This window comes from Opisthorchis viverrini, assembly GCF_000715545.1.
Source record: "Opisthorchis viverrini unplaced genomic scaffold opera_v5_42, whole genome shotgun sequence".
In the NCBI taxonomy this organism is placed as follows: Eukaryota; Metazoa; Platyhelminthes; class Trematoda; order Opisthorchiida; family Opisthorchiidae; genus Opisthorchis; species Opisthorchis viverrini.
This window is the reverse complement of record NW_008751698.1, coordinates 1,702,907-1,726,874: the sequence shown is the minus strand read 5'-3', so window position 1 is coordinate 1,726,874 and position 23,968 is coordinate 1,702,907. Positions and strand designations below refer to the sequence as shown.

The window sequence follows — 23,968 nt, the reverse complement described above, 5'->3', positions numbered from 1 at the left end:
TTTACTGACCGGAAGGTCCGTGGTTCGAACCCGACCTCTGCCTCTCAACCTACTCTGTCTAGGCTTGGGCGACCTGGTAGCATCCCAACTCTCGTGCCTCCTTCGTGTGGCATGGCAGCTAAGCACCGAAAGTGTGCTACAGCTGAACGATTATTATTAATTATCCTGACGACTTTACCCTAAAGAAGATCTGGAGTTTCGAAAGAATACAGACAGTCACAACCTACAGTGTGGTCGACGCGGACTCTACCCGGTCGAACTCCCGCTGGACGCTCACGGGTCAAGGACCCGCGTGCTGACATAGGACTTAAAAGAATCTGATGGCAGAAGCCTTGTTACAACGGGAGTCAATTTAGCACTGTGGTTACTACATTCCCTGTGAGTACCCTTTTCGAAAACAACCACTACTATCGACTCTTCTCAGTTTTCTGGGACAGTCTATTCCTCCCAGGTAGACACAAGTAAGCTAGACAGGCACTGACTAAGAAATTCACTCCCATTGTTGAACAGAGCGAGTGTGAGGTCGTGAAGACGAGATTTATGATGACGCGTGAGTAGAGATGTACACTCGGATGCTTCTAAGCCTGAAAGTTGGACGATCAATATTAACAGTCCGCCCATCTGTTATAGGCCGGCGATGCTGATTGGAGGTAGCAGGTGCCCAATTGAAGTACTGTGCCCAACGGTCCAACCGTTCTCCCTCACTGGATATGGGAGAGCAGTTTTGGGCCCTAATAGTTTCGTTGACAAGAATATTACGAGGTCATTCGAACTAATTAGGTGGAACAGTCTGCGGGCGTTTTCAGCATTTTTCGAACCTTCCAGGTCTTTGGCCTTTCGGTTACGCCATGCTTTTCGATCTGCACGGACACTCAGTTTCACCTGGGGTTGGGTGATGCCCCGAAGGCAGTTGTGTTTGCGGCCGGGAGGAAACTGTCGGTATCTTTCAAAGTCACGGTCCTACCAGAGGTCGAGTGTTTGGATGAGGTTGACTGGGTTGTGCCGCAAGCAGCAGCCCCGGCTTTGAGTAGCACTTTAGATATCGGTTCCAACGGCTGTTAGTCTCCGACATCCGACTGTCTGACAGGTGCTGGAGGAGCAGGTTCTGATAGTTTCGTTTGATTTATGGATCCACTAGCTTCTCAATGGCTGAGCAAGGTGTGAGCGTTTTGAGTAAACCTGAAAAGCGCAATGAAAATCAGCGGCGGACAAGCGCATGGTCGGAGTCTACGCTGGTATTCCAGGAGGCAGTGATCGACCCACGCCACCGATGTGGTCAATTCAGACCCGGAGTGGTTGGGGGGCACCACGTTGTAAATGATTTCCATTGTTCCGCGAATTGATGCTGCGTAGGGACAGTCTGTGATCGGCACACATCTGAAGCAGGCGCTCTTCGTTGTCCGTGAGTCTCGTATCCAATCCGAGAGAACCACACTTAGTCTACCTACCTGAGCATGCATGTCCTCAGCAACCATAACGATATCTAAGCTTTTATCCCGTTGTGAAAGAACACCCAGGGCGCCATAGAAACTCCTTGGCAGATTCAAAGCTACAGTCCGTTGGAGCTTAAACAGGTACAATAAACAGTGTGAGATGGACCATAATTTATCGAGATTCCTTCACAGACGTTGCCAAACGAACAGCACACTGGCGACTGTCAACGGGTATGAAGTCGAACGGAGTGGCTACCGCTGTACCACTCAATACAATACCCATGTCGGCATATCCAACTGCATTGGATTCCGCACTATCAGAGGTGCGCAGCCGAAACCTAGAAGAGAGCGAGGGGACGATCAGTTCAGTCACAGTACTTGCGTCCTCTGTCAGTGTTTCTGACAGACAGCATACATCAGTGCAGAGGGAATCCAGCGTACGAGCAACAGCCACTTATCGTCCAACTTGCTTTTAATGTGCAAACAACTTAAAGTAGCTAAATGAATGGCTATCGTGGTTTGGAAGCAGACTTCTACTTGTTTAGGGCTGTTACTGAAGTGGAACATACAGATGCTACAACTGTGTGTGATGGACAGCAAACAAAGCGGTCAGTCCTAGCGTTGGGACCTGCGGAGAGAGTATTAAAATATGAGTGGGGTAGGATGGAAGGGAGAAAACGTGGAGTGTAAGAAGGGAGGCGTTAGTAGTGGCATGTTTTCGCTCACCTGCTGTCCTGTATGCAGCAAGTAAGGTGACCCGGCTGGTGACACCACGCGACGGCCGATGTGGAATAACAGTATTGTTAGTTAGTTGTATGTTGGCTGGGATGCTACCAGAACCCCCTGACTTAGACAGAAGGACGATTAGGGTCCTCGACCAAGACCTTTGGCTCACAAGCCTGATCACAAGACAGTGGTATTTGGCAGGAAATGTAAGTGCATCATCACTTTCAAACCGCCATACCTTTAAAAATCCAACCTGTCCGGGCCAATCTGGTGTGAGACTGTTGAGTGCCGCACGGACACCATCCAGTATAGCTTAGTGGGTTACAGGGGTACACAAACCGCCACGCCGCGGTATGATCCAGTCTGTTCGTGACGGACCTTGTTCTCAGGAGCCATCAAGGTGGTGCAGCCCATGGTAAATAGTTGGATACCCGATGGAGGCTATCCTCTTGATGTTGTTCCATCGAGCGATATCCCAGAGAAACTAGAAGAAACACTCATAATCGAACTAACAATCTACGCCGCAGTCGGTAGGTAGATCTTCTGACCCAGAGAATCAGCGCTCCTCCCTATGTAGTTTCGACGTAGTTGGAAGTTCTCAACAAGCCTAGGAAATTCTGTGTTTATTTTCAGGTTTATGGCATTCCGAATAGGGACTTGTCAAGGTCAGCTGTTATGAAAGTTATTAAACCAATCACTTGGTGGTTTTTCATTGACTCGGCCTGTGACGGGACAGAAAACTGCACATAGTTTGATCCAAACAGTTGGGCGCACCTCCATCACCCTTCTGTTCTGGTTATGGGAAGATAGGACAATGCGTGTTGTACGATCACTTGCAAGCCAGAAAACGTGTGCAAGCTGGCCTACCTAATCAGCTGTCGGTTGGCACAGCAGAGCAACAAAAACAGCAAGCAACTGTGAAACATGGACTATAGCTAATCGGTTAACACAAATTACAAGTTGGTTTCAATAAAAATGATCTTTCTTTTTCCGAGGGATGCCGTCTGGTCATAGAATATTTCTACGTGGCAATTTTCGTTGCTCAGCTGCCTGGATTTTATTGTTTCAGCACATACCCTTAAAAGTTCCAGCGTTCGTCGAATTTACCTCATGCTTGGCTCATTCCAAGTAGATCTCCTCCCACGTGAGCTGCCTCATACCACAATCATCTCATGTTTACATGACGGAGCCGTGTTCAGAGGCTCACAAAAGTCGAAAGGAAAGGAGTACGAGGTTGAAGTGACCATTCAGGTGAGGTATCACCACCACTTACTAACATTCTGCACTCCAGGCTGTCCGCCTGCCTCAAAAATGGTTATGTGGATATCTGAAGATGGACAACCTTACTAAGTCCAACGCCAGCTTAACCACATATTTTGAAGGTGAAATCATTAGCCGAGTGCATCCATTTATCACCGGTAAGTGGGATGCGTCGGTGGAAACTGATGTGGCGCATTGGGTAAGTTCCGTATTGTTTCCATTTATGTTGTTTTCTGAAGCGGAAAATAGCAAATGGTACTTTGCCAGACCAGTTTGACGATGATTCTTTTGACTATTCACAGTTGGAGATGTCAGACACCATTTTTATGCGTTGGAAGGTGACCCCTGTCCTCCGCTTCATTAACAGTTGACACACAGGAAAGGTTTTTGTTACCCGACCCACGTGTCAAAGAAGTGGACGGCGCGTCTTATGCCGGGTTTTACTACATCGGTTTGAAGAAATCCACAGGAGAGATCACTGGCTTCTACTATCATCTGGATTCTGAAAAGTATGTCCTGACTTGTTCATTCCAATACGTTCTAATGATAGGTTCCAAAATCTGCAACTCAAATACAGACCAGAGGATGTGCCGTCAGTATTTCAGCTCCGCTGATCTGTTATACAACAGTCTCATACCTACAATGTCTACCGAGAATGTCGGTAGTGTGATAGTGTACTTCCCCCAACGGAGCACGCCCTTCTTCCTCTTTTCAGGATACTTCACTAATTTTGCAGTGTGTACAGAATAAATCCTACTGCTTTTCAATAGTGATTTTACAGTATCTAAGTCGTTGGAGATCTGTTTATTTTTGTGGTAGTTGGGTTTGAACTAGCAGACTTTGTCCCAACTGTTGGGGCATTGTTTGAAGTCGAATAGGCTATGCGTCGTTTAGTTATGGTGAAATGATGCAGCATAATACACAAGTTGTATCGCTCGAGGTTTCACTTTCCTAATTTGACATTCAGGTACAAAATAGTTGGAGTTATTACAAGGTAGTTGTCTGCTTGTCCAGAGTTAATATGGATACGTGCGTCTGTTCTAACTAACTGCAACCTTCGGCTCCAAAACCCTAGTTACGAAAAAAGGCATTCGCCGGAACACAACAACTTAATTGCAAACTCGCTAGTTCAAAATTACGGAGATCGTCGCGGTATTTACAACACATTTTTGATTATAATCGAAGGTCCTCGATCGGCGTTGTACAATTGGCTGGTATCGCCTCTAGGACATGCCTGGACACCCGAGCATCATCAGCCGTCGCTGCTTTGAAGTCTGTTTAGCAGCTGGATGTTCTGGCAAGGAGACTCGGCGGCCTTCCTGAAGCGGTTTTGGCGGTTCCTAGAAAGTTCAGGACATTTGGATGTTATTTTCAGGAATCCAACCTTCCAGAGTCTCCGTGACCCCGCCTGTGCTTGGCTGAAGACGTTGCAAGAAACGACGGCTAATCGACGTCAGTGGCGTTCGTGCTGTCAGTTTCTTTCCAATTGTCCGATTGAGCGGTTGGAGGTGTACGCATCTCGGAGTGCTTGGCATAGGCCCGAACTAGGTCCCCTCCCTCACCCACTCTTTTTCTCTTCTTTTCACTCTAGGGCTTTTAATACTATACATATATATATATAACTAGACGAGCCTTATGGCTGTATGGCAGCGAAGCATTAGTCCCAATACTGATGTCGCTGTCTTTGATGATGATGATGACCTTACAGAAAGCACCCACTTTTGACCTATCAGCGTAGGAATGCATTTACAGGTCAAGTTGAAATAGTTCCACCTGCTTTCTGACTATCGGTCTAGTGTTTAGGTTGCAGCAATGGGTCTGTCGCGTACGGTGCGAGTGGAGCACTAGCTTGCCTTGGAAGGCCCATGGCTTCAAACAACAGACTGATCTAAAAATTGTTCTGCCGCCTATGGGATCGGTCACTCGATCGGTCGTAGGTGATTAAAATACCGTTTTGATATTGGTGACGCCATCCGGATGCTATAAGTCACCCGACCGGTTCCTTTGAGGATGATTCGGACACTCCGATTTCTATTAATAGTGCAATAACCCCATACGGCTTCCAAGTCGGAACGTCGACTTCCCTTTATCTGATTGAGAGGATACAAATGTTGGCAGGATAGTGTCGTGTTTCAGCCCCCTGTTCATCATAACTTCCGCTCAGAAGCGACCGCCAGGAGAGTGGTTCAACAAGGAATTGCCAATAACCTTTGTCGTGATGCCTTCCTTTACTTTACTCTCAGCCTGACCATTCGACTGCGGATGGAATGACGGGTAAGTATTGTGCGTGATGCCGAGCCTTTAAACAAAATCACTCCTCCGATGGAATGTGAACTGAGTGCAGTTTTCCGGCGCTGGGAAGCCGAATTTTGAAAACGGATGCTACGGTTCAGTGATGTTTGCCATCATCGCAGTCTCATACATAACAAAAATTTTAGGTTACTTACTGAAGCCATCAACAATGACGAGGAAGATTTAACTGTCAACTGGTCCAATGAAATTAACATGAATGCGCGACCATGGTGTTCCTTGTTGTAGCCAGGGTTTCGATGGTTCTCGTCTGGTGCGGTTGCGCACTGGAAGCAGCTCCGACATACCTACTCCATATGTTCATCCAGTCGGGTCAATAAACGTAGCGTGGGGCAAAGATTTTCGTGCGCCTTATGTCCACATACTCATTATGAAAATGAGCCATCCCTCAACAGCGAAGCTTGCTCAAAACGACGATCCAGTTACCGAAAAGAAGACCATCATCAACAACAATCACCGAACTCTGTCGTTGAAACAGTCCTCTGAATGGGCGGTACCTCCAATGCATTGTGTAGGACGTCGTCACTTTTTATGGCATCGCCAACCATGTCAAAAGCCGCCGACTGTTTGAGCTGTTTTATCCTTAACGCGAGAATGCTTCCCACGTATATTGTCTCTGAACTCAAGTCAGTTAGTATAGCGCTTTCCTACCAATTATGTATCGCTTAGGCGAGCCATTGATTCAGCTCCCAACCAGGGGATGTCGGTGCGATTGGTCACGCGACTGTCAGCTTGAAGAGTTTTCAATCCAATCAAGTTAATGACTTGATTACTGATTGATTCTGACTAGATAGTTTTTATGACAGACCGTAGTTTCAGTTGTCACATGTGCGTTGGGTGGGGAACACAAGAGATTCCGCAAACCATCGTTCTGCGTGCATCGAAAGGCCTGTTTGAATCGGTCGGATTTGCTCAACCGAGGTGGTGTAACATACTGCTGGGGTTTGTTGAGTAATGACTGAATGTATTCCAAGCTCGTGCTTTTGGAATGCGTTCTCAGGCAGTACAGTTTCAGTTACCTCCTAGTAAGAGAAGGTCGGTGATCGAAGAGTTGCCATCGCTTCCAAGAATTGAGTGCACCACACTGTCCCGCTTTCCGGTGATAGAAACTGTAACAGCTAAAACCATTGTGTTTATGGTGCACGTTTCATAGCTGATGACTTAAATTGAATTGACCTGCTAGTAAGCAGCATCGCACTCGCGGAGACTTCCGGCTTGACCAGCCGGAAGGGTCGGATCTCCTTGTTGATCAGATGCTTTTCGTACTACCCATTTCAAAAAAATTAATGGTGCATATCAGTTCAACTTTGTTTCGTGTGGTCCCGCCTGTTCTTCCCCTGGAAAAGGTTAACCGCGGTGAGCGCAATGTCGAATGTTACATCCCGATATATAATGCATCCCATCATACTTGATCGTTGTATTTATTTCAAGTGTCCGCTGTCTGATTAAACTGGATTTTGATGGAGTGCACCTTACGAGTTGAGGTGTGGGACGACTCTCGTGAACAAAGATCACGGTATGATTCATCCTGTTCAGAGTTGGGTACACACCAGTCCTAACAGTAATTATTTACACACCGATTAAACTTAAGATAGTAGTGCTGTGAAACGAGGTGGGTGGCGAAATGTCAATATGGACCTCCCTCCACAAAGGCCTATTACGTCATCCACAAAGAAAATACCATCATCATATTTTCTCAGAAGAATTACTTCCCAACACCTTCCGAAAGGGACTCGCTGTTGCTTGATCCAATTATAGACAGTTCTACACCCATCATTTTTGGCTCCAGTAAAATTTCGTTCCTTTGGTTCCGCTATATGAACGGACTATCATTCTGGAGCAGCATTACTGTGAACTTCGGTTAACTTCGTGATAACAGCGTGCACGCGGTAACTTGTGCAGATGGGCCTATAACACGACACGATTCATTCATCTGCTTGCAACGTTTCAGACCCAAACGTCCTTCCAGACATGGTGTGCGAGCCCACTCATATCCTCCATCTCTCCAAGGATCACCATCTTAGCGGGTTCAAAAGTGTCTTTAGGTCAAGCGAGCTGATAATAAAGGTTCGTGGAAAGAGGGATTATTGATGTCACTTCATCGAAAACGAACAGTCGCATAAACTCGAGCATAGGTTCAACATAGTTAGGTTTCAACAGTGCGCTTTCTTAATTGCTAGTTGTATTTTGTGTCAAACGTCCGAAGACTTCTTATAACAGCAAGCTGCAGTGTTTTCAAGGTAACGAAAAACGGGCGAATTATCAGAGATGTGAACTACCCGTCCCATGGTGTCTAAACTACATATGTTCATGCTGTTTATCGGGCGATCATGCCGATGTTCAATTCGCGGCTTCACGTGATATTTCGATTTAAGTGCATGGATCTGCCAGCATTCAAAGGCTGAAGCCGTGATATTGTCTTCACTTTATCATCCTCCGGTTTCACTCCTACAGAACATGTCAGTGTAGTCAAATCAAGTCATATAATTAATAGATAAATGGGAGTGGGGCATAGTGCCAATATACTGAACCGAGTACCAAAGGTTCGGAACAGAGCTGACAGCAAAGTCGCCAGCGATGGACTGAATTATCATTTCTGCCCATATAGGTCAGCTTGGTGGAGAGGACTATAAAAGTGCAGGTATTGTCAGACCAATCTGTCTTCCAAGATGGGGTCTGTATTCGGCTGGAGAAATTGTAGAGCATAACCGCTAGTCGCTGTTACTGAAGTCTGTTCCCGTCCAGATTGTCTGAGTAAGTGTATAGCCTGCCAAATGTTTGGCAGGATAGTAGTGAGTACACTCCCTTCTATTTTGCTCTCTTTTAATATTGACATGGTTGTGCCGCGGTCATCACCATCATCATAATCATTTTCAGCTGTGATAACACTCGTTGTATTGTACAGTAGTTGCAGCTGCCGCAGTTTCGTTCACCGATGATTTGTGGAGGGAGGGGTAGGTAGCTGCGCATTGCAAGCGGGAGCTGATAAATTGGTGCATAAACCCAGCACTGTCACTGGGCAGTCAAGTGGGGGGGGGTTGGAAAAAGAGCTATGCATTGAAGGCAATAGCTTGGATGCACGAGCGCCATTGAGGGCGCGACTGGGCCATTTCTGACAATGTCTCTAACCATTGATATGACCCGTCTCTGGGTCCCCATCCAGAAAGACGGCAATGACCGGGACAGCTGAGTTTGCTAGTAATGGTTTTTGTACTTTGCTGTCAAATCATTGTTTGACTGCTGTCTTCCACCCTTCACACGCCTGTGCGAAAAGAGCCTTTCGAGGAAGTCGGTCGACTGGCATACGTAACACGTAGTCAAGCTAGCACAACCCATGCAGTGTGATCAGTTTATCTATCGAGGGTGAGTTATTTCTCCCGAATACCGTTTGACGTACTTCAGAATTGCTGATCCGATGTTCCCACCAGGTTCGGGCAATGCTCCGAAGACATCGATGGTCAAACATTGAAAGTCTTTTGACGTCCTCAGCGCGCAGCGACCAGGTTTCTGATCCATATGGTAATATGGAGGGCACCGCAGCATTGTAAACTCGACCCTTGACAGAGAAGCTGATGTCACGCCTAAGCCACAGGTGAAGTAGGTTCGCAAAAGCTGCCCTGGCCTTCCCAATCCGGATAGAAATATCTTTCGCGAGACCACCGCGACTGATACAGCTGTCCAGGTAAACAAATTTGTCTACTACCTCAACCGGTTCATCCGCAAGCACGAGGCTAGGGTTCGAGCCCACCCAATCTTGCAGTAGCACTGTATACTTTGCAGGTGTGGAGCGCATGCCGAACCGCGAGGTGGAGTTATTTAGATTATTTAATATTGTTTGCATTACCGCGGGGTCAGATCCCAGAAGAGCTATGTCTGCGTACTCGATGTCTGTGAGCGGACACCCCGGGAGCACTTCAACCCCGTAGGCATTATAGGCTGGTAGTGAGTCTTCCATGATCGTATCAATGACGAAGTTGAAGAGGAAAGGTGAAAGAGGACAACCCTGTCGGACACCACTGGATGTGGTGAACTCAGGAGAGAGATTCCCGTAGACATTTACACGGCCGCGGTCAAACATTCGTATTCTCATTTTGGTTAGTATGTTCTGGGAACGGCTGGTTGTTTGACGCTTGCCGCTACAATGGTCTCTTCTGCAGAAACCAGATGTGGTTATGCTTTAGAAAACCCAATACCGATTGTTCCTTCTGGACTACAACCACGGCAGTCAGGTGACTAGAGCAGAGATGTAGCAATGGGACACCGGGGTCATGTGTTAGACATGAATCACTGAAAGTGCACAATTGTGCTGGTTCGGACTGTTGGCACGTGCTATCAGAACCGCTGTGTCTAAGCGAGGCTGAGCGCGGCATCTCGATGCAAAACTTTGGCCTATGGTTGAGATTCGACCGAATGTCCGCCCACAATAGTATTCCTGAATTTGCAAGGTATGCTTCAGAAATTTGTCGATGTGAGTTATTCGTACTTTCAGGGCGTGAGAACATACGAGAGCTTTCCAAAGACTCACGCAAAGTGGCGTCCATCAAGAATGCTGACTTGTCAGTTCTATTCAAATTTGTGATAGACGAGATAATAAGATGAGAGCTGGAAGGTTTTGGGGACCCTGGTGGGCAAATATCTGCCGACGAAAACCATGTCGATCTGGAGTGTGCAGACGACATCGTTCTCGTGTCCGAAGGGGAGCGCAGGTGTTTTTTGGGTAAACTGACCAGTCATCCCACCCTTTGGAATGCGCTTTGCACCCACAACGTGTAAGACCATGCTCCTGGGCATGCAGTCACTGAACACGCCACTTACGGCCCAAGAAGAGGCATTGAAGTTGTCCATCGTTTTACATATCTTGGAAGTTGTGTTAGTTCTGACTGTGGTGTAACAGATGAGCACAAATCTGTGACTCGGGTCGCGTTTGGTGATTTGAACATCAAAGTGGTGTATCTCTGAGTCTCAGGGGACGTATATATCAAGCTACGGTGCGGGCTGTTTTGTTGTATGGCTGTGAGATTCGGCCTGTTCGAGCAGTGGAACTGAGGCGTTTTCAGGCTCAGAACCATAGCTCCTTTGGGTTTGTATCGGCGAATCCGTGACGAGGCAATTAAAAAGAAAGCGTTTGGTTGTGCACCGGGGACTTATACTGAAGAATGTGTCCAGCACCGGAAGCCGTGTTGGTTAGGTCATGTATTGCGCATGTCGAACCATCCTTTGCCGAAGAGAGCGCTGTTTTCCGTTCCTAATTCAGAGTGACGGAAGCAGAGGTGGCCAGTCTTTAACCTGCAGTCTGCGTAGCTGGTGCAACTCGCCTTCTCGAATGGGGTCCGCGTGATCTCACTATGCCTGGTTGGAGACGCTACAAGATATGGCTGCTAAACGACATCAGTGTTATTTCTGTTGTCAGTTTCTACGCAAATTATCTGAATGAGTGTCTGAAGGTGTAGGCACCTCAGAATATGGTACGCTAGCGCTAATTCCCTTCCCCGTCCACTTTTCTTCCTTTCTTTACAATAAGGTATACAAATAAATCATGGTTGTACGACAGTGTAGTACCATTGTGGATGTTGTGCTATCGGTTATGATGAAATCGACCAATCGAAATGAGTCATGTTCGGGACTGGCGGGAACGTTTCTGGATGTAAGGACTATCATGCATGGGGTGACCATTGATACTCTTTAAAAGATCGTCTATCCATACTTTTGACCATTTGTAGGCAATAGAAACAGCTTGTGTTACTCTAATAATACACATGCCTTGAGTTGAACGACCATGCGAAATAAGCGGTATTCGAAGTAGGGTTAAGGAGTGATACACTACTCATAAGGTTGATGAAAACTCTTCGACAGCCCATCCATAAACGAGAGATTCAGCTGGGTTCAAGGTGGGTCTTCCGCAAAACCAAATAGGTTTGCAAATGAGTGTACTTCGCTAGGGTTAAGGAGATTACGCCATTGATGGACTGTTACTGGGGAGAATGTCGTTGGCTTAGGTAGCATAGATGTTCGTTAGTTTGTTTGGTAAGCAGGGAAATCTAATTGGAAACTTTCAACCACCAAACGAGGTGACATCGTCGGTGTGTCGTTTGGGGCGGAGTGGAACGCAGCTGTGGGCCAAGCCCTGTGCTGTGAACTACCACGACGCTCCACTCTGTTCTGATGATGTCGCCTTGATTGGTGAGGAAACGTTTCTACTCAAATTGTACAGCTCGGTGAATAAAACAGCGACCGCTGATGCACTGGTAGCTAACGTACCGCGGGCTCGAGTACTCGGCATGAAATAAGCTTAACAACCCACCGGCTGATATCGTGGATAGGAGATCCGGTGATCAGAGCAATTTCAATCTAGACGTAGCGGATCGATGTTCCCTAGCTGGAGGGGGCTCCTAAGAGGAAGGAATTCGGAGGGGGGGCGTGATGAGAGGCAATCGAGGTCTCGGATGGGAAGACAAGAGTATCAATTGTTGATCGGATACATCTAGTGTATGAGTCACTTGAGTCTTTCCTAGCTATTTTTTCTTTCGTCTGTTGACTTCGTGATCCTATCCATTAATGAATGCAGATGCGTAGTCAGAACCTTCGAGTTTGACCCCTCTGGCTCATACCTGATTGTTGTCATTCTGGCCACATTTGTCGATCTGTCATTCGGTTCGATTGCTTAGGCGATCCTTTGCAGCGGGACGATTGGGTTAGCCGAGATTGCGGTGGAATACCATGCTTCACGAAACTCCCTTGCTTGATCTATTTCCGTGTGCTAAGGCCTCACGTTTTCTGGACTGGATTTGATTTCTCTGAAGCCAAGGAGGTTGGCCCATATATTCTGACCATCCCACTGTGTTTTTCATCCATTCAAATGGTTATCGTCCAGTTTGTTCAGGTGATTTATTCGGTGGGCAACGCAGTTCTTGGGTCGAACTCCTCTACATCAACGTAGTGGTTTACTTGTTGGTTGCCTGTGGCTGTAGTGGCTTTGCTGTGAGTTCAGATGCGAGTGTTTTTCAATACTTCCGTTTGTTAAACTACGCCTAAGCGAACTATGGCAACATATAGCATGTGTTCGCCTGCGATTGTTTCCTGAGCATTCGGCAGGAGTGTGGGTATGTGGTTCTGCCTGATACTTCAGTGGAGATTGAAAAGTGGTCCGCATTGTTCTGATCCTAATTTTTGGAAATTATTGCATTCATGAACTCAGAACTCATGAACTGCACTCCGAAGGATAACAAAACTCGCAATAAAGCCTACTAGGAAGAAATACCGACTTGCCAATCCATCGACGACCTTTGCCAGATCCGCCCACTTCGATAGAAATTGAAAGACGCTAGAAATTCTCTTAAATCGAAGTCAAGGAAACAGTTGCGGTCGTTTTTCCGTCTTGTGGACTACGACACGAAATCCATACCACGATCAACTGAGGAAGTGTTCCCAGTGTTTAGTTGTTACAGAAGACCAAGTAAGAACCTTAAGTGGACCCCATAGCTGGAGAGCACTTTTCAAGACAACGATTGAATACCATGATACCCAATCAAGTGTTTACTGAGTCAGTCGATGTCGGCTACAGTAAAACTGAGGCGATTTTGTCGAAGCCGTCGGGAATGCAAATCGATTGCTCGAAATAGCGGAAAAGCTTTTCCGAAGCCGAGAAGGGCCGTCCCGCAATGGTCTCGACGTTGAAAAAGTGGTGTGACCATTTTGTTGCTACAGAACTCACCGTCAAGGCGGACCATAAAACGTAACTTGATTGACGACAGTCAAGAATCTTTTAGGAAAACTAAAACCAACCCAACTCTCCTCAGGCTATCAGCAAACTATGGGTAGCTCAGAGGGGAGAATAATTAATAGGGCGTGAAACTTTCGTCGCAGTTGTCACTCGAGGATTTAGGCGACGTGTAAATGCCAGGAATTAAAGATGCGTGGGGCTATATCCATCGAGGTGTGAGTTGACCGATGTACGCCCTCTTTGAGACCCACCAATATGCTTTCTTGATGCCACAGGTGGCGCGAATTGGTAAAAGTAATTCTAGCCTTTGAGATTCGTGCTTTGACCTCTGCAACACAGCCGCACATGGCCGAACGGTTCGGACTTCAACAACTGGTGGGAAGTCGCGCGTCCGGATCTCCCATGGGATTTGCAAGATGCACATTTCTGATGACTTCCACGAGGAGCGAAAAAGCAGTAGATTGCCTCTTGGCACAGACTGACTTTATTCACAGGAAGATGCCTCGACTGAAAAAGTTTCCAAACCTCCACATACTGTCAACAACCGTGGCTTATGTTTTGGACCTCGAGGATTTTAACGGATGTTGCAGCACTGAGGAATCCACAGAATGAGGTCGTCTCCCTATCATCAAGTCAACGGAGTAGCAGAAGTTCAACCGTACATCCGAAAATCGGGTCAGCGGTCACAATTTTAACAGGACTGAGAGACTAGCATAAGTACTTTTCAGTTGGTAGTTGATCAGATGGCTGTTAATCTGTTCGCCCAGCCTGGTTATTGACTTGCAGACGAGTCGAGGAAACACCATCAGTGCACTGTTGGGTGGGCGCCACCCTGCATACAAGCAGATGATTTTCGCAAGCTCTAGCCTTTGACTAGATCACCATGGCTTATTGTGGCCGAAGTAGAACTGCCTGTTCATAAGCCTACTCGCCCCATAAAGGTTGGAGAGGACAGCGTCCACACCACAACGGCAGTAAAAATGATAAGGCATGGGTAGTATCCGCTTAAATACAGCACGAAATTAAACAGTTCATCACAATTCAAAATTAGGGGGCCCTTTAAATAAAGGGGACAAAAAGAAGCATGATGAAGCACGCGAAGTTGGACTGTAAATCCCCAGTGTTTCGATTTTCCAACAGAGACGACACCAACTGTAGGCAATCAAATGGAGGAATTTATTCGCCTAAAGTAAGTAGCTTCGAAAAAATCTAATAACAAAAGGCGGCTTTTTGGGGTTGACAGAGGCGTCGTGTCTGAGAGAGAGGCAAAGGAGAAAACCCGTAATAACGAATCACTGGTGTCAATAAGTCAAAGGTGTTTTCTCTGAATTTAGGAGAAAACCAACGAGACTCCCGTGGTACCAGTGTTGGAACGAGGACCGTAGCAAGATGCGCTCGCTCGGGTCAACTTGTCAACTGTATGTCCAAGTGTGGTAAAAACCAATTTCTGTATGGTGAATGAAAAATCTGAGTACAGTCCACTTGTCAGTACAAGGAATGGGATACTGAGGCGAAGAGTCCTTGAGTAGGTGTCAGCATACATTAACCAGGCAGTCCAGCCTCTTGTCGACAGAGAAGAACCGTGGAACGGAGCTCGAATTGATCTTTTGAGAGTCTGCGAATTCTCTGAGGGAGATAGAAGAAACAGTCAAAAAATTGTAACCTGTCAATCCAGGCCGGAGTGTAATTTCGTGAAATGGAAATTGTCATGTTGCTGCATCACTCCAGAGAAATGGGAGAACCTAAAGATTCTAAGTGAACCACGGCTATTCCCCAAATCAAATTGGGATTATGGCGCTGGTGGATTTTCCGCAGGTAGCATGGCTGTCACAGCCGGAACCTCGACAAGGTTCGTGTATCAAAACTTTGTAAGGGTACCCGACAAGCCCATTAGGGACGACAAGCCGCGCGTGAACGAGCTCTTCGGGATTTGACAACACATCATCATAAGTGATAAAGTACCCACATGAATCGTTTCCTTAGAGGGGGGAGATCAGCCACATTATATTTGAACAGCGAAACCACGTTGGCGTTAAAACACAACTTCCTTAAAACCCCATCGCCTCAAAAATAAGCCAGTACCAAATGTCTACATTGCGTCATGTGAATTTGAGAACCAATCACCATTTGACGCTGTCAAACTCAGGTTGACTGAATCGAGTAAGCATAGTGCAAACACACCTACGGTTAAAGCGCCATCATGGATCATCGATGGTACTGTCTTCTACGCAATTACATCCGCTACGGTCTCCCAGATTAGCAATGATTGTGATTTACATAAAAAATCTGAAGTGCGTTGAGGGACAGTTCGCACTTTCCAAGAGTGCTCCAGCTCTATTCGCTAGTTTGGGAACAAAGTAGTTTGAGTTAGGTCAGTGTCTGCTGGTTGCATAGCACTGCTGTTATAGTTAGAAGAATTCATTCAAAGGAAACCTGTGCAACCAATAAATGCGGTAAAAAAAGATTAGGCTTAGCCTACCACTTCACAATTCGAGCCGTCGACTAGTGTGCAAAGTAAAAAACAATCGAGGCATTGAAAAACATTGACATACAACACGAGCTAACCCATTACACGTGCTCACCTCCAAATACGTATCCAGATCCAGCACACCTTTACCGAGTGCTTCGCGCAAATAGTACATGGCGTCTTCGATGGCCTGTTCCTTTGCGAAGCTGGACACCAACTGTCGATAGAGCGGGTACTCGATGAAAACTGCCTCATCAACGTCCACCTCCCCTGCTGAGTCAAGGTTGGCGCATAGTTCCTCAAGTTCCTTGTTCTCCCTCTCAAGCTTTTCCAAATTTTCCGAAGCCGTTTTCTGTTCATTGGGAAGAGACCAGGTGGAAGATAATACGACGGTAGAACCCAGAAAACTGCACAAGACTGTTTTCAAACTTAGAAACCGATAACTGCACAAATGACGAATTGTTTATGAGAAGCACAAAATAGGGAAAAGCTGAATTAGTCGCAGGTCGACCCACGAACTGGGCAAACAGTCGAATCGAGTAACTTTGTCGGACCTTCCTTTAATCCTCTTCTAAGCAAGTTTTTACGCTACCCAAGTATCTATTCATTCCATCGAAAAGTCCGCAATCCAATAACAAGCTTTTAGTTGCAGTTTATTGTGCATAATATCCGGACTACGATGCGAAAATGTTGTCAGTGGCTCCAGAGTTTTCTCAGACTATGACAAAAAACTCATCACATCTGCCGCAGTGAATGTGTGAGATATTTAGTGCTCATGGTGCTCAATATGGTGAAACTGCATAGAATTCTAATCATTTATGTATACTTTTCCGCTTAATGTCCTCTAATCTGCATTAAAACCGTACTCCAGCAAACACCGATTTTAGAAGTCAATAAGACAACGAAGGGTCTTTATTACAGTTTTTAGTGCCCTTATCAGTGACACATTGGATGCTGTTTATTCTCCTTATCATTTTCAACACCGCTTCATTTATGACCGGAATTAAGTCATGCATACTGAAATGTTTTCTGTCGGACAATGAATCAGGTGTATTTCTAAAACGAAAAGCCTTGAACATTTCCCAGCTCGACCCAATGATATACCTTGAACACCTACAGAAGGTACACTTCTAACCATCACCGTTCCATTTACGGATGACGGGAATGGAACAGATTTGGGCCTTGGAGATGACAGCTGGAAACCTTAGCCTGGTCTTACTGATGTGAAGGCACGGCTGTCTATAGATGAAGAACGATAATTAATAGGGCGTGAAACTTTCGTCGCAGTTGTCACTCGAGGATTTAGGCGACGTGTAAATGCCAGGAATTAAAGATGCGTGGGGCTATATCCATCGAGGTGTGAGTTGACCGATGTACGCCCTCTTTGAGACCCACCAATATGCTTTCTTGATGCCACAGGTGGCGCGAATTGGCAAAAGTAATTCTAGCCTTTGAGATTCGTGCTTTGACATGATAGCCGTGATCGATCATAGCAACATCAGCGTAGAGCATCAGAGGTTTACTATCGCAGAACACGGTTATAGCAAGGGCTCGAGAAAGCTCAGTGGTTAAGGCACCAGCTTACGGACAGGAAGGTCTGTGGTTAGAACCCAACCACGGCATCTCGACTGCTCTTGTCTAGGCTTGGGCAACCTGGAAGTATCCCAACCCTCGTGCCTCCTTCTGCTGGCATGATAGCTAGGCACCAAAAGGGTGCTACAGCTGAACGATTCACTTTTTTGAATAAGGTTAGTTCAATTGAAAACATACCAAGAACAACAAAATGGAGAAAACTACTCAGAAAATCTGCACAGAACGCCAATGACTTTGACTGGCAGTGAAATCCTTTGACCAATCACCGGGAGGGTGATGTGAGTTCCACCCTGAAGGCGAATAACCTAAATTTATCAGACTCTTGTTTATCCCTCCAGCTAAATGGTAATTCGTTTGCCTCTTGGCTAGTGCTTTTCTCCACAGTAAACAGCTTGATATACTTAACATCGGATCACGCCAAAGCAGCTCTCTAGGCTAAGTGCTGCTTGGTGATCAGCTCATTGTGAACTTGGCGTTTGGATTCTGATACAGACGATCAAAGGCTTGAAGAGATTTCAAGTGTTTTTGTCAGTGATGGCCACGTTTAGTATCCATACAATCATGGCCTGTATATTAACCTGACATTTAAATCTTGTGACCAAATGCTTTGCTTCAACTAGTTAGCGTGATTCCAACAACCACTCGTACCTCTTTTCCATCGATCAAACCCTCCCCTTGCCTGAACCCACCTCATAGATTCGATGGCACCCGCAACTCCTCAAGAACTGTTGACCTTGACGTATCTAACCAACTTTGGTGAACTTTTTACGCGCGCTTTTTGACCACTTGCGTTATCACGTGTTGTTTGTCGCTAATTCAAACTGATTTATCGTTCTATTTGGGTATGCTGTTTCTATGGCGCTTTTACAACATCTAAGGCTTTCTTTGAGCTTGCACCAATTCGAGCAACAATTTAGACAGAAATCCGCATAATTTGAGGTTTGCATCCCTTTCACATATGGATTTTTGTACACGCAGTACCGGACTTTGTTTATAAATGTCAAGGCCTTGCAATTCTTAGCCTGTGATTTCGCGAGTCACTCAACTGAGCTTTCTTGAATACGTCAAGTATTCTACACCGCTGCGTTTTACTAGCCGACGAAAGATCGATATGGATACCCAAGTGTGGCAGACAAATAAGCAAACGTAATTCTGGACAGACTGACTTCATTACTGTCGTGAGAGCTAACAAAAAACGCCAGACATCTGCAAGGCGTTCAAAAAACCTTTAGCGCCTCCCTTAAAACATATGGGTCTTGTTTGCAGACCGTTTTACAACGGCACTTTGTGGGCGCGAAGAAACACCCAGTCAAATTTTCTTAAGACGCGCGTAATTCCTCGGTCTTTTAAAAAAAGAGAACGCCATTTGCGTGCTTCATTTCGACAAGTTTACACTTTAAAGCATTTGGAACACCGAGGTTTTGGAGCCCTTCGGTTGTCTACCTCACCTTATCAACTACAAAATCGAACAAATATAGGAAGCGGATACCATTGACGAGCAGCACAGATCGTAGAAAACCACATGGATTGTGAAATGCACACAAACATCTGGATAACAAGCGCTTGTATTTACACTGCTATATACTTCGCTGCCGTGGCGCGTACACAAGAGTGAACCGGTCAGTTAACTCAGAGGTGTCCTTGAGACATCAGTATCGTGAGACGTGGGGCGAGATGGCCGAAGTGCTTAGAGCGCGAATTTACTGACCAGAAGGTCCACGGTTCGACCTCTGCCTCTCGACTTCCCCTGTCTAGGCTTGGGTAACCTGGCAGTATCCCAGCCCTCGTGCTTCCTGCGGGTGGCATGGCAGCTAGGCACAGAAAGCGTGCTACAGCTGAACGATTATATTATTATTATTAGACCTCCACGTATCTGTCGACACTCTACCGATTTGCAGTTATGGAGTAGGAAGATGTAGCCTAATTTCTCGTGTATGCCAGCGTCTCAAACAAGCAACATCCCCACCCAATTGGACGATGTCTGTCAGCATGCTGCCACGCCACTGCCTGGCCTCTAAGTTGACCGATCTGACGGTAGTGTTGAAAGGAATTGTAGAAGGACATCAGTAGGTAATATGTTTTGAGGGTGGGCGGCACTTTATGATGGTTCATGCTGAATAAGAGATAATTTTCCACCTTGTCTTGAGAGTCTGGTCTATACAGATGTGAAAGAATTTAGGGTGTTGCTGTTAGATGCTGATCTGAGTCAATGACATAGTTATGAGGGCTAGCATAATTCGGTGGTACAGGGAGTAACTTATGTCTGGTTCCTGATGCAGACGCGAAAAAGCTAATCTGTATGGAACTAACTAAAGCCAACCATGGTGAATGACTCGTCAATGATCACCGCCAAACGGTAGATCGACCTGTTCTACACTGTGTTTCCTCGTAAAAAAGGAAGTTTCATATTCCCGTGAATAGGAAAAAGTTGATTATTTACAGGATATGACTTACTGCCTCCACCGTCTTATGGCATCACGAAGTTACATCCAAATACATACACTCAAGTATACGATTATCTGTAGCAAGGGAGTCGGAAAACTCACAGTCGGATAAGAGGAGCATAGCTATCGGGATCATGGTAACACTAAAGCCCCGGCGTCACGTCAGGTGGGAGCTTCATTCGAGAATTTAAACGTAACCTACACAACAAACATCAAACCATCAGCTGTTCAGTCACTCCTGACGCCCAGTATCTTACCGCGTAGTAGTTGAGGAAGAAACGACTAAAATTGAAATCGCGTTCACATAACTCTCGTATGAACTATTCCCCTCCCGCCTGGCGCAATCACTCTAATGAGCTCACACCAAGGAGGGGATGCACTGGACTCAAGCTCCGCTCTTATTAGAACTCATCAGTTAAGCGAGGGTTTAACTCCGGACATATAACATGCGGGGCGAGCGTGGTAGCATTACTCCACCAGCGCACGCTGGGCACAACTGGATTATCATGTCTGAACCGGCTATTGTGTTCGCGCTTGGGCGATGTGATTAGTTTGCCCGACGACGACCAGCAACCGCCCTGGTTGTGTCGAAAAGTTGGCCCGCCTGCCAGTAGAGTAGCGCCAGGGACGCTTGAAAACCGCTGGACAATTCCGATTAGCTGTAGATGGTCGCGTTCACATCATTCTCGTATGAAGAGCCCTTTACCTGTGCTGGTGCAATTGTTCTAGCGAGTCCACACACCAAAGGCGTTAGGTAAACCAATAACATCGCTAAAGCGTGAACACAACAGCCTGTTCAGATGTGATAATTCAGCTGCGTCCAGCGGTGACACACTCGCCTTCCATGCCAGATGTCCGGAGACCGAACACCGCAATGGCCAAGAAGATCCACTGCTGGTGCGCCCTAATAGGAGTAAAACTCGAGTACAGTGCATCCCCTCTTTAGTGTGGACTCGTTAGAATACTTGCACCAGGACAGGAGGAGGACTGTCCATACGAATGATGTGAACACGAATTCTACAAATCCTGCAAGTACCTACGACTAACTAAAAGTGAGCTGCACGGTTTTCGTTACACAGAGGGCGAACAAGCGAGAAATTCAGCAAGATATCACCCAGTCGCCTAAAGGAATTCTTAGCTAATGGCAAGATTTTTCATGGTCACAGAAAAGTTCAAGGCATGTGAAAAAGACCGCCATCGAAGCTGAATGTAAAACTGACACTGGATCGGAACAAAAGATAAACAGGAGGGGCGAGCAGACCCGAAGAATGTTGCGCCAGTATTCGACTAAATAATAAAAAGACTCCTGGAAACTACCCTTAAAGGAAAACACTTTTGGCCGATATTTTCAGATAGTTTCACCAGTGCACAGATGCGAACGTCTAATCAGGCTCACCTGCTCCTCCTTCATTTGTTCAATCATTCTTCGTAGCTTCTGGCGTCCATCATTTAATTCTGATTGTGTTTGGCTAATAGCCTTCAGTTCGTCGTTGTACTGATAAATCAACTCCTGTTGCTCCCGGCGGATCTTGTCTGCCACAGCCGACTTGATAGAGGGTAGCAGCTGGTCTTCCGTTAACGACCCGGTGGCTAGGTGATGAAAAAAATAAAGTATTGTAGTCTTACGGTAGTGAACCGATTCTCGGTGCCGATCTATCCCTGACCAAGGTTTTACAATTAACTTCATTTTGTATATAACCTGATTTGATAAATATGTGGTGGCGTTATCATATACTTACAGCGAGCATCACTCTAATCGAGTTAGTAGTGAGTTGAAGTCCGTATACCACAACAACAGCCAAAGTCACGCTTTGAGAAACCCGTCCTAAACTTCGAGGCACACTGAGATAGTCCATAGACCGATACATGCTCAGGTGATCTTTCCATTCTGGCACCAGACGACGCTTGACACAGAGATCAACCAAACAGTTGGTCAATGTGTAAGTAACCTCAAGGCAGAGAATATCGCATTGACTCTGCTTAACGAAGCTAAAATACCGTCTTGCATAAAAAATGGTTTCGGATTTCTCAGTTAGATCCGACTGGCCAATTCGAAAATCAATTGACTTTTAGGAGCGCGCAACTGTCCATCGAAGTCAATATCACTAACCGGTAAATTGTATAGGAAAAAATTGTTGTCCTGCCCTTTTACGCCGTGGTTTGCTTGTTCAAACAGAAGTTCGTCCAACTGCACTTCCTCGACGATGATATTTCCCGAGAGATGTAAACGGCTGTTAGAAGAATATGACTGCCTTTTTCTTATAGTGAGGAAATCGGATGGTGCATAAGCCAGCACATACTCCCTAAGAGTTACATTTTGTTTTTGCAAACATACGCATATTGAATGAACAATCAGTAGTTTGTACCAACATAAAGCAGATAACCTGGATAGTAATTGAATTCCCAGAAAATCGATTGGGATCATTTCCAGTTTCTGAACAGTTCTCCAAATCTGAGGGATAGAGGATGCAACAGAGGCTCAAACGGAGAGAAGCAATCCTCTGCTGGACACAGGCAAACATGGTCTACACGGTCAAATCTATTGCGTACCTAAGCTCTGTCTCATTGTGAAGCTTTAGTTAAATCAGTAGACAAGATTGGACAGTAGTTAGGTCCTAGTATTGTATGTTGCTACTATTGACAGATGGCTGGCAGAAGGATAGAAATTCCTAAAAAGGTATGTAGAACTTGAAACATTTTGTCATTCTTGGGCTCATTCGTAGTCAGCACACAAAACAGAACTTGTCTTCTGCTAGCTAGTTTAACTGCAATCAATGAAGTTAGGAGTCCAATTATTTGACCAAAAATTAGTTCGAGTAACACACTATGCAGAATTCTAGCTGTAGTGACCAGCAAGTCCCCCTAATAAGTCTGACTGTATTGTGAGCCCAAACTGAGCTAAATTAGTTACCCGACCGCAATGGTCCGATGGTAGGGAGACACGGAACAATAGTGGTACACCATCAACAGCAATGGAACGGACAATGATAACAACAGTAAATAAACAAACACACTGAATAAGCCTCTTGATCTTGAACGAGAATGGCAAACAAACGGAAAACAATGGTAAACAAATAAACAAGTAAGCAAAAAAAGACAAATGAATAAGTGGCGTGCTTTCGGTGCATGGCTGCCGTGCAACTCGATGGATGGACGGAGGCTACGATACTGTCAGGTAACGGAATCCTAGACAGGATATATCGAAATACCAGTCTGCCTGGAACCACAGAGGTTCCAGTCCGTAGTTTCGCACCATCACCACTGAGCTATCTTGAGCTCATGGACAAAGAGCAACGACGAAAAACAAACAAAACACGATAAAACTTTACTGTGGTAGGAAGGCGTCTGCGTCGGATAACAAAAAGTTTCGGGAGTTCTGAAAGGCGCCGCAGGAAAAGCTGTAATATGAAATGGGAACCTTGGTGAGACGGAGGGAAAAGTGGCTACGCTCGAGCGAATCATTGTAAATGGAACCCCTAAAAAGCGTGCAGTTTGGATGAAATCACCCATTGGAACGAACCCAACCGTATGGCGTCGACCGTCCGTCTTGTAACCGAGTGGTGTTCAAAAGCCGAGCGTAAATATGGTCAATATAAGCCCCTAAACAAGTGAGGTTTCACAGTTCCTTCACTTTTAGACAGGAATATACACAGTTGAGGATACAAAGTGCAAACAGTTATGAAGGTCATTAGTTTTTCACGATTAATTTAGCCTCATCTAACCTGGAACACTCCAGTATTCAACAAACACACGGGCCGCGGTCGATCACTGATGTTATGGTTGATTTCGAATCGATAATAAAACATTTTGAATGTTAAACGGGTGTGAAATGCTCCAAGGACCAATCAAAATTATATGCAGAATCAGTAAAGTTAGGTGAGAGACTGTCCCCGCCATTCAGTATAGGAACCTAACATTTTGGACAAGCTTCGCGTCAAATTCTGCAAACGTCTTGCTCATAGGTTCCCCTGCCTATTCACTATTCCTGCCTTCGCTGCACACACAGTGATCACCA

At 45.9% G+C, this 23,968-nt stretch overlaps 2 protein-coding genes across 2 annotated transcripts in view; one reads left to right on the top strand and one right to left on the bottom strand.

Moving 5' to 3' along the window:
* Window positions 1-637: 637 nt before the first annotated feature.
* On the top strand, window positions 638-4,033 carry T265_03111 (hypothetical protein; the record flags this gene model as incomplete). The annotated part of the gene is made up of 8 exons (XM_009167516.1): window positions 638-939; window positions 1,542-1,807; window positions 2,178-2,475; window positions 3,206-3,410; window positions 3,451-3,618; window positions 3,659-3,757; window positions 3,798-3,928; window positions 3,970-4,033. 8 exons carry the CDS (start codon window positions 638-640, stop codon window positions 4,031-4,033), a joined length of 1,533 nt encoding a protein of 510 aa, XP_009165780.1.
* Window positions 4,034-14,439: 10,406 nt separating this feature from the next.
* Window positions 14,440-23,968, bottom strand: part of T265_03110 (hypothetical protein) — a gene marked incomplete at both ends in the record, with an annotated part of 39,798 nt that continues 30,269 nt past the window's right edge. Inside the window, 3 exons of the mRNA XM_009167515.1 lie at window positions 14,440-15,075; window positions 16,032-16,268; window positions 21,350-21,543. Coding sequence (XP_009165779.1) covers window positions 14,992-15,075; window positions 16,032-16,268; window positions 21,350-21,543 — 515 coding nt within the window. The remainder of the gene's footprint in view (window positions 15,076-16,031; window positions 16,269-21,349; window positions 21,544-23,968) is intronic.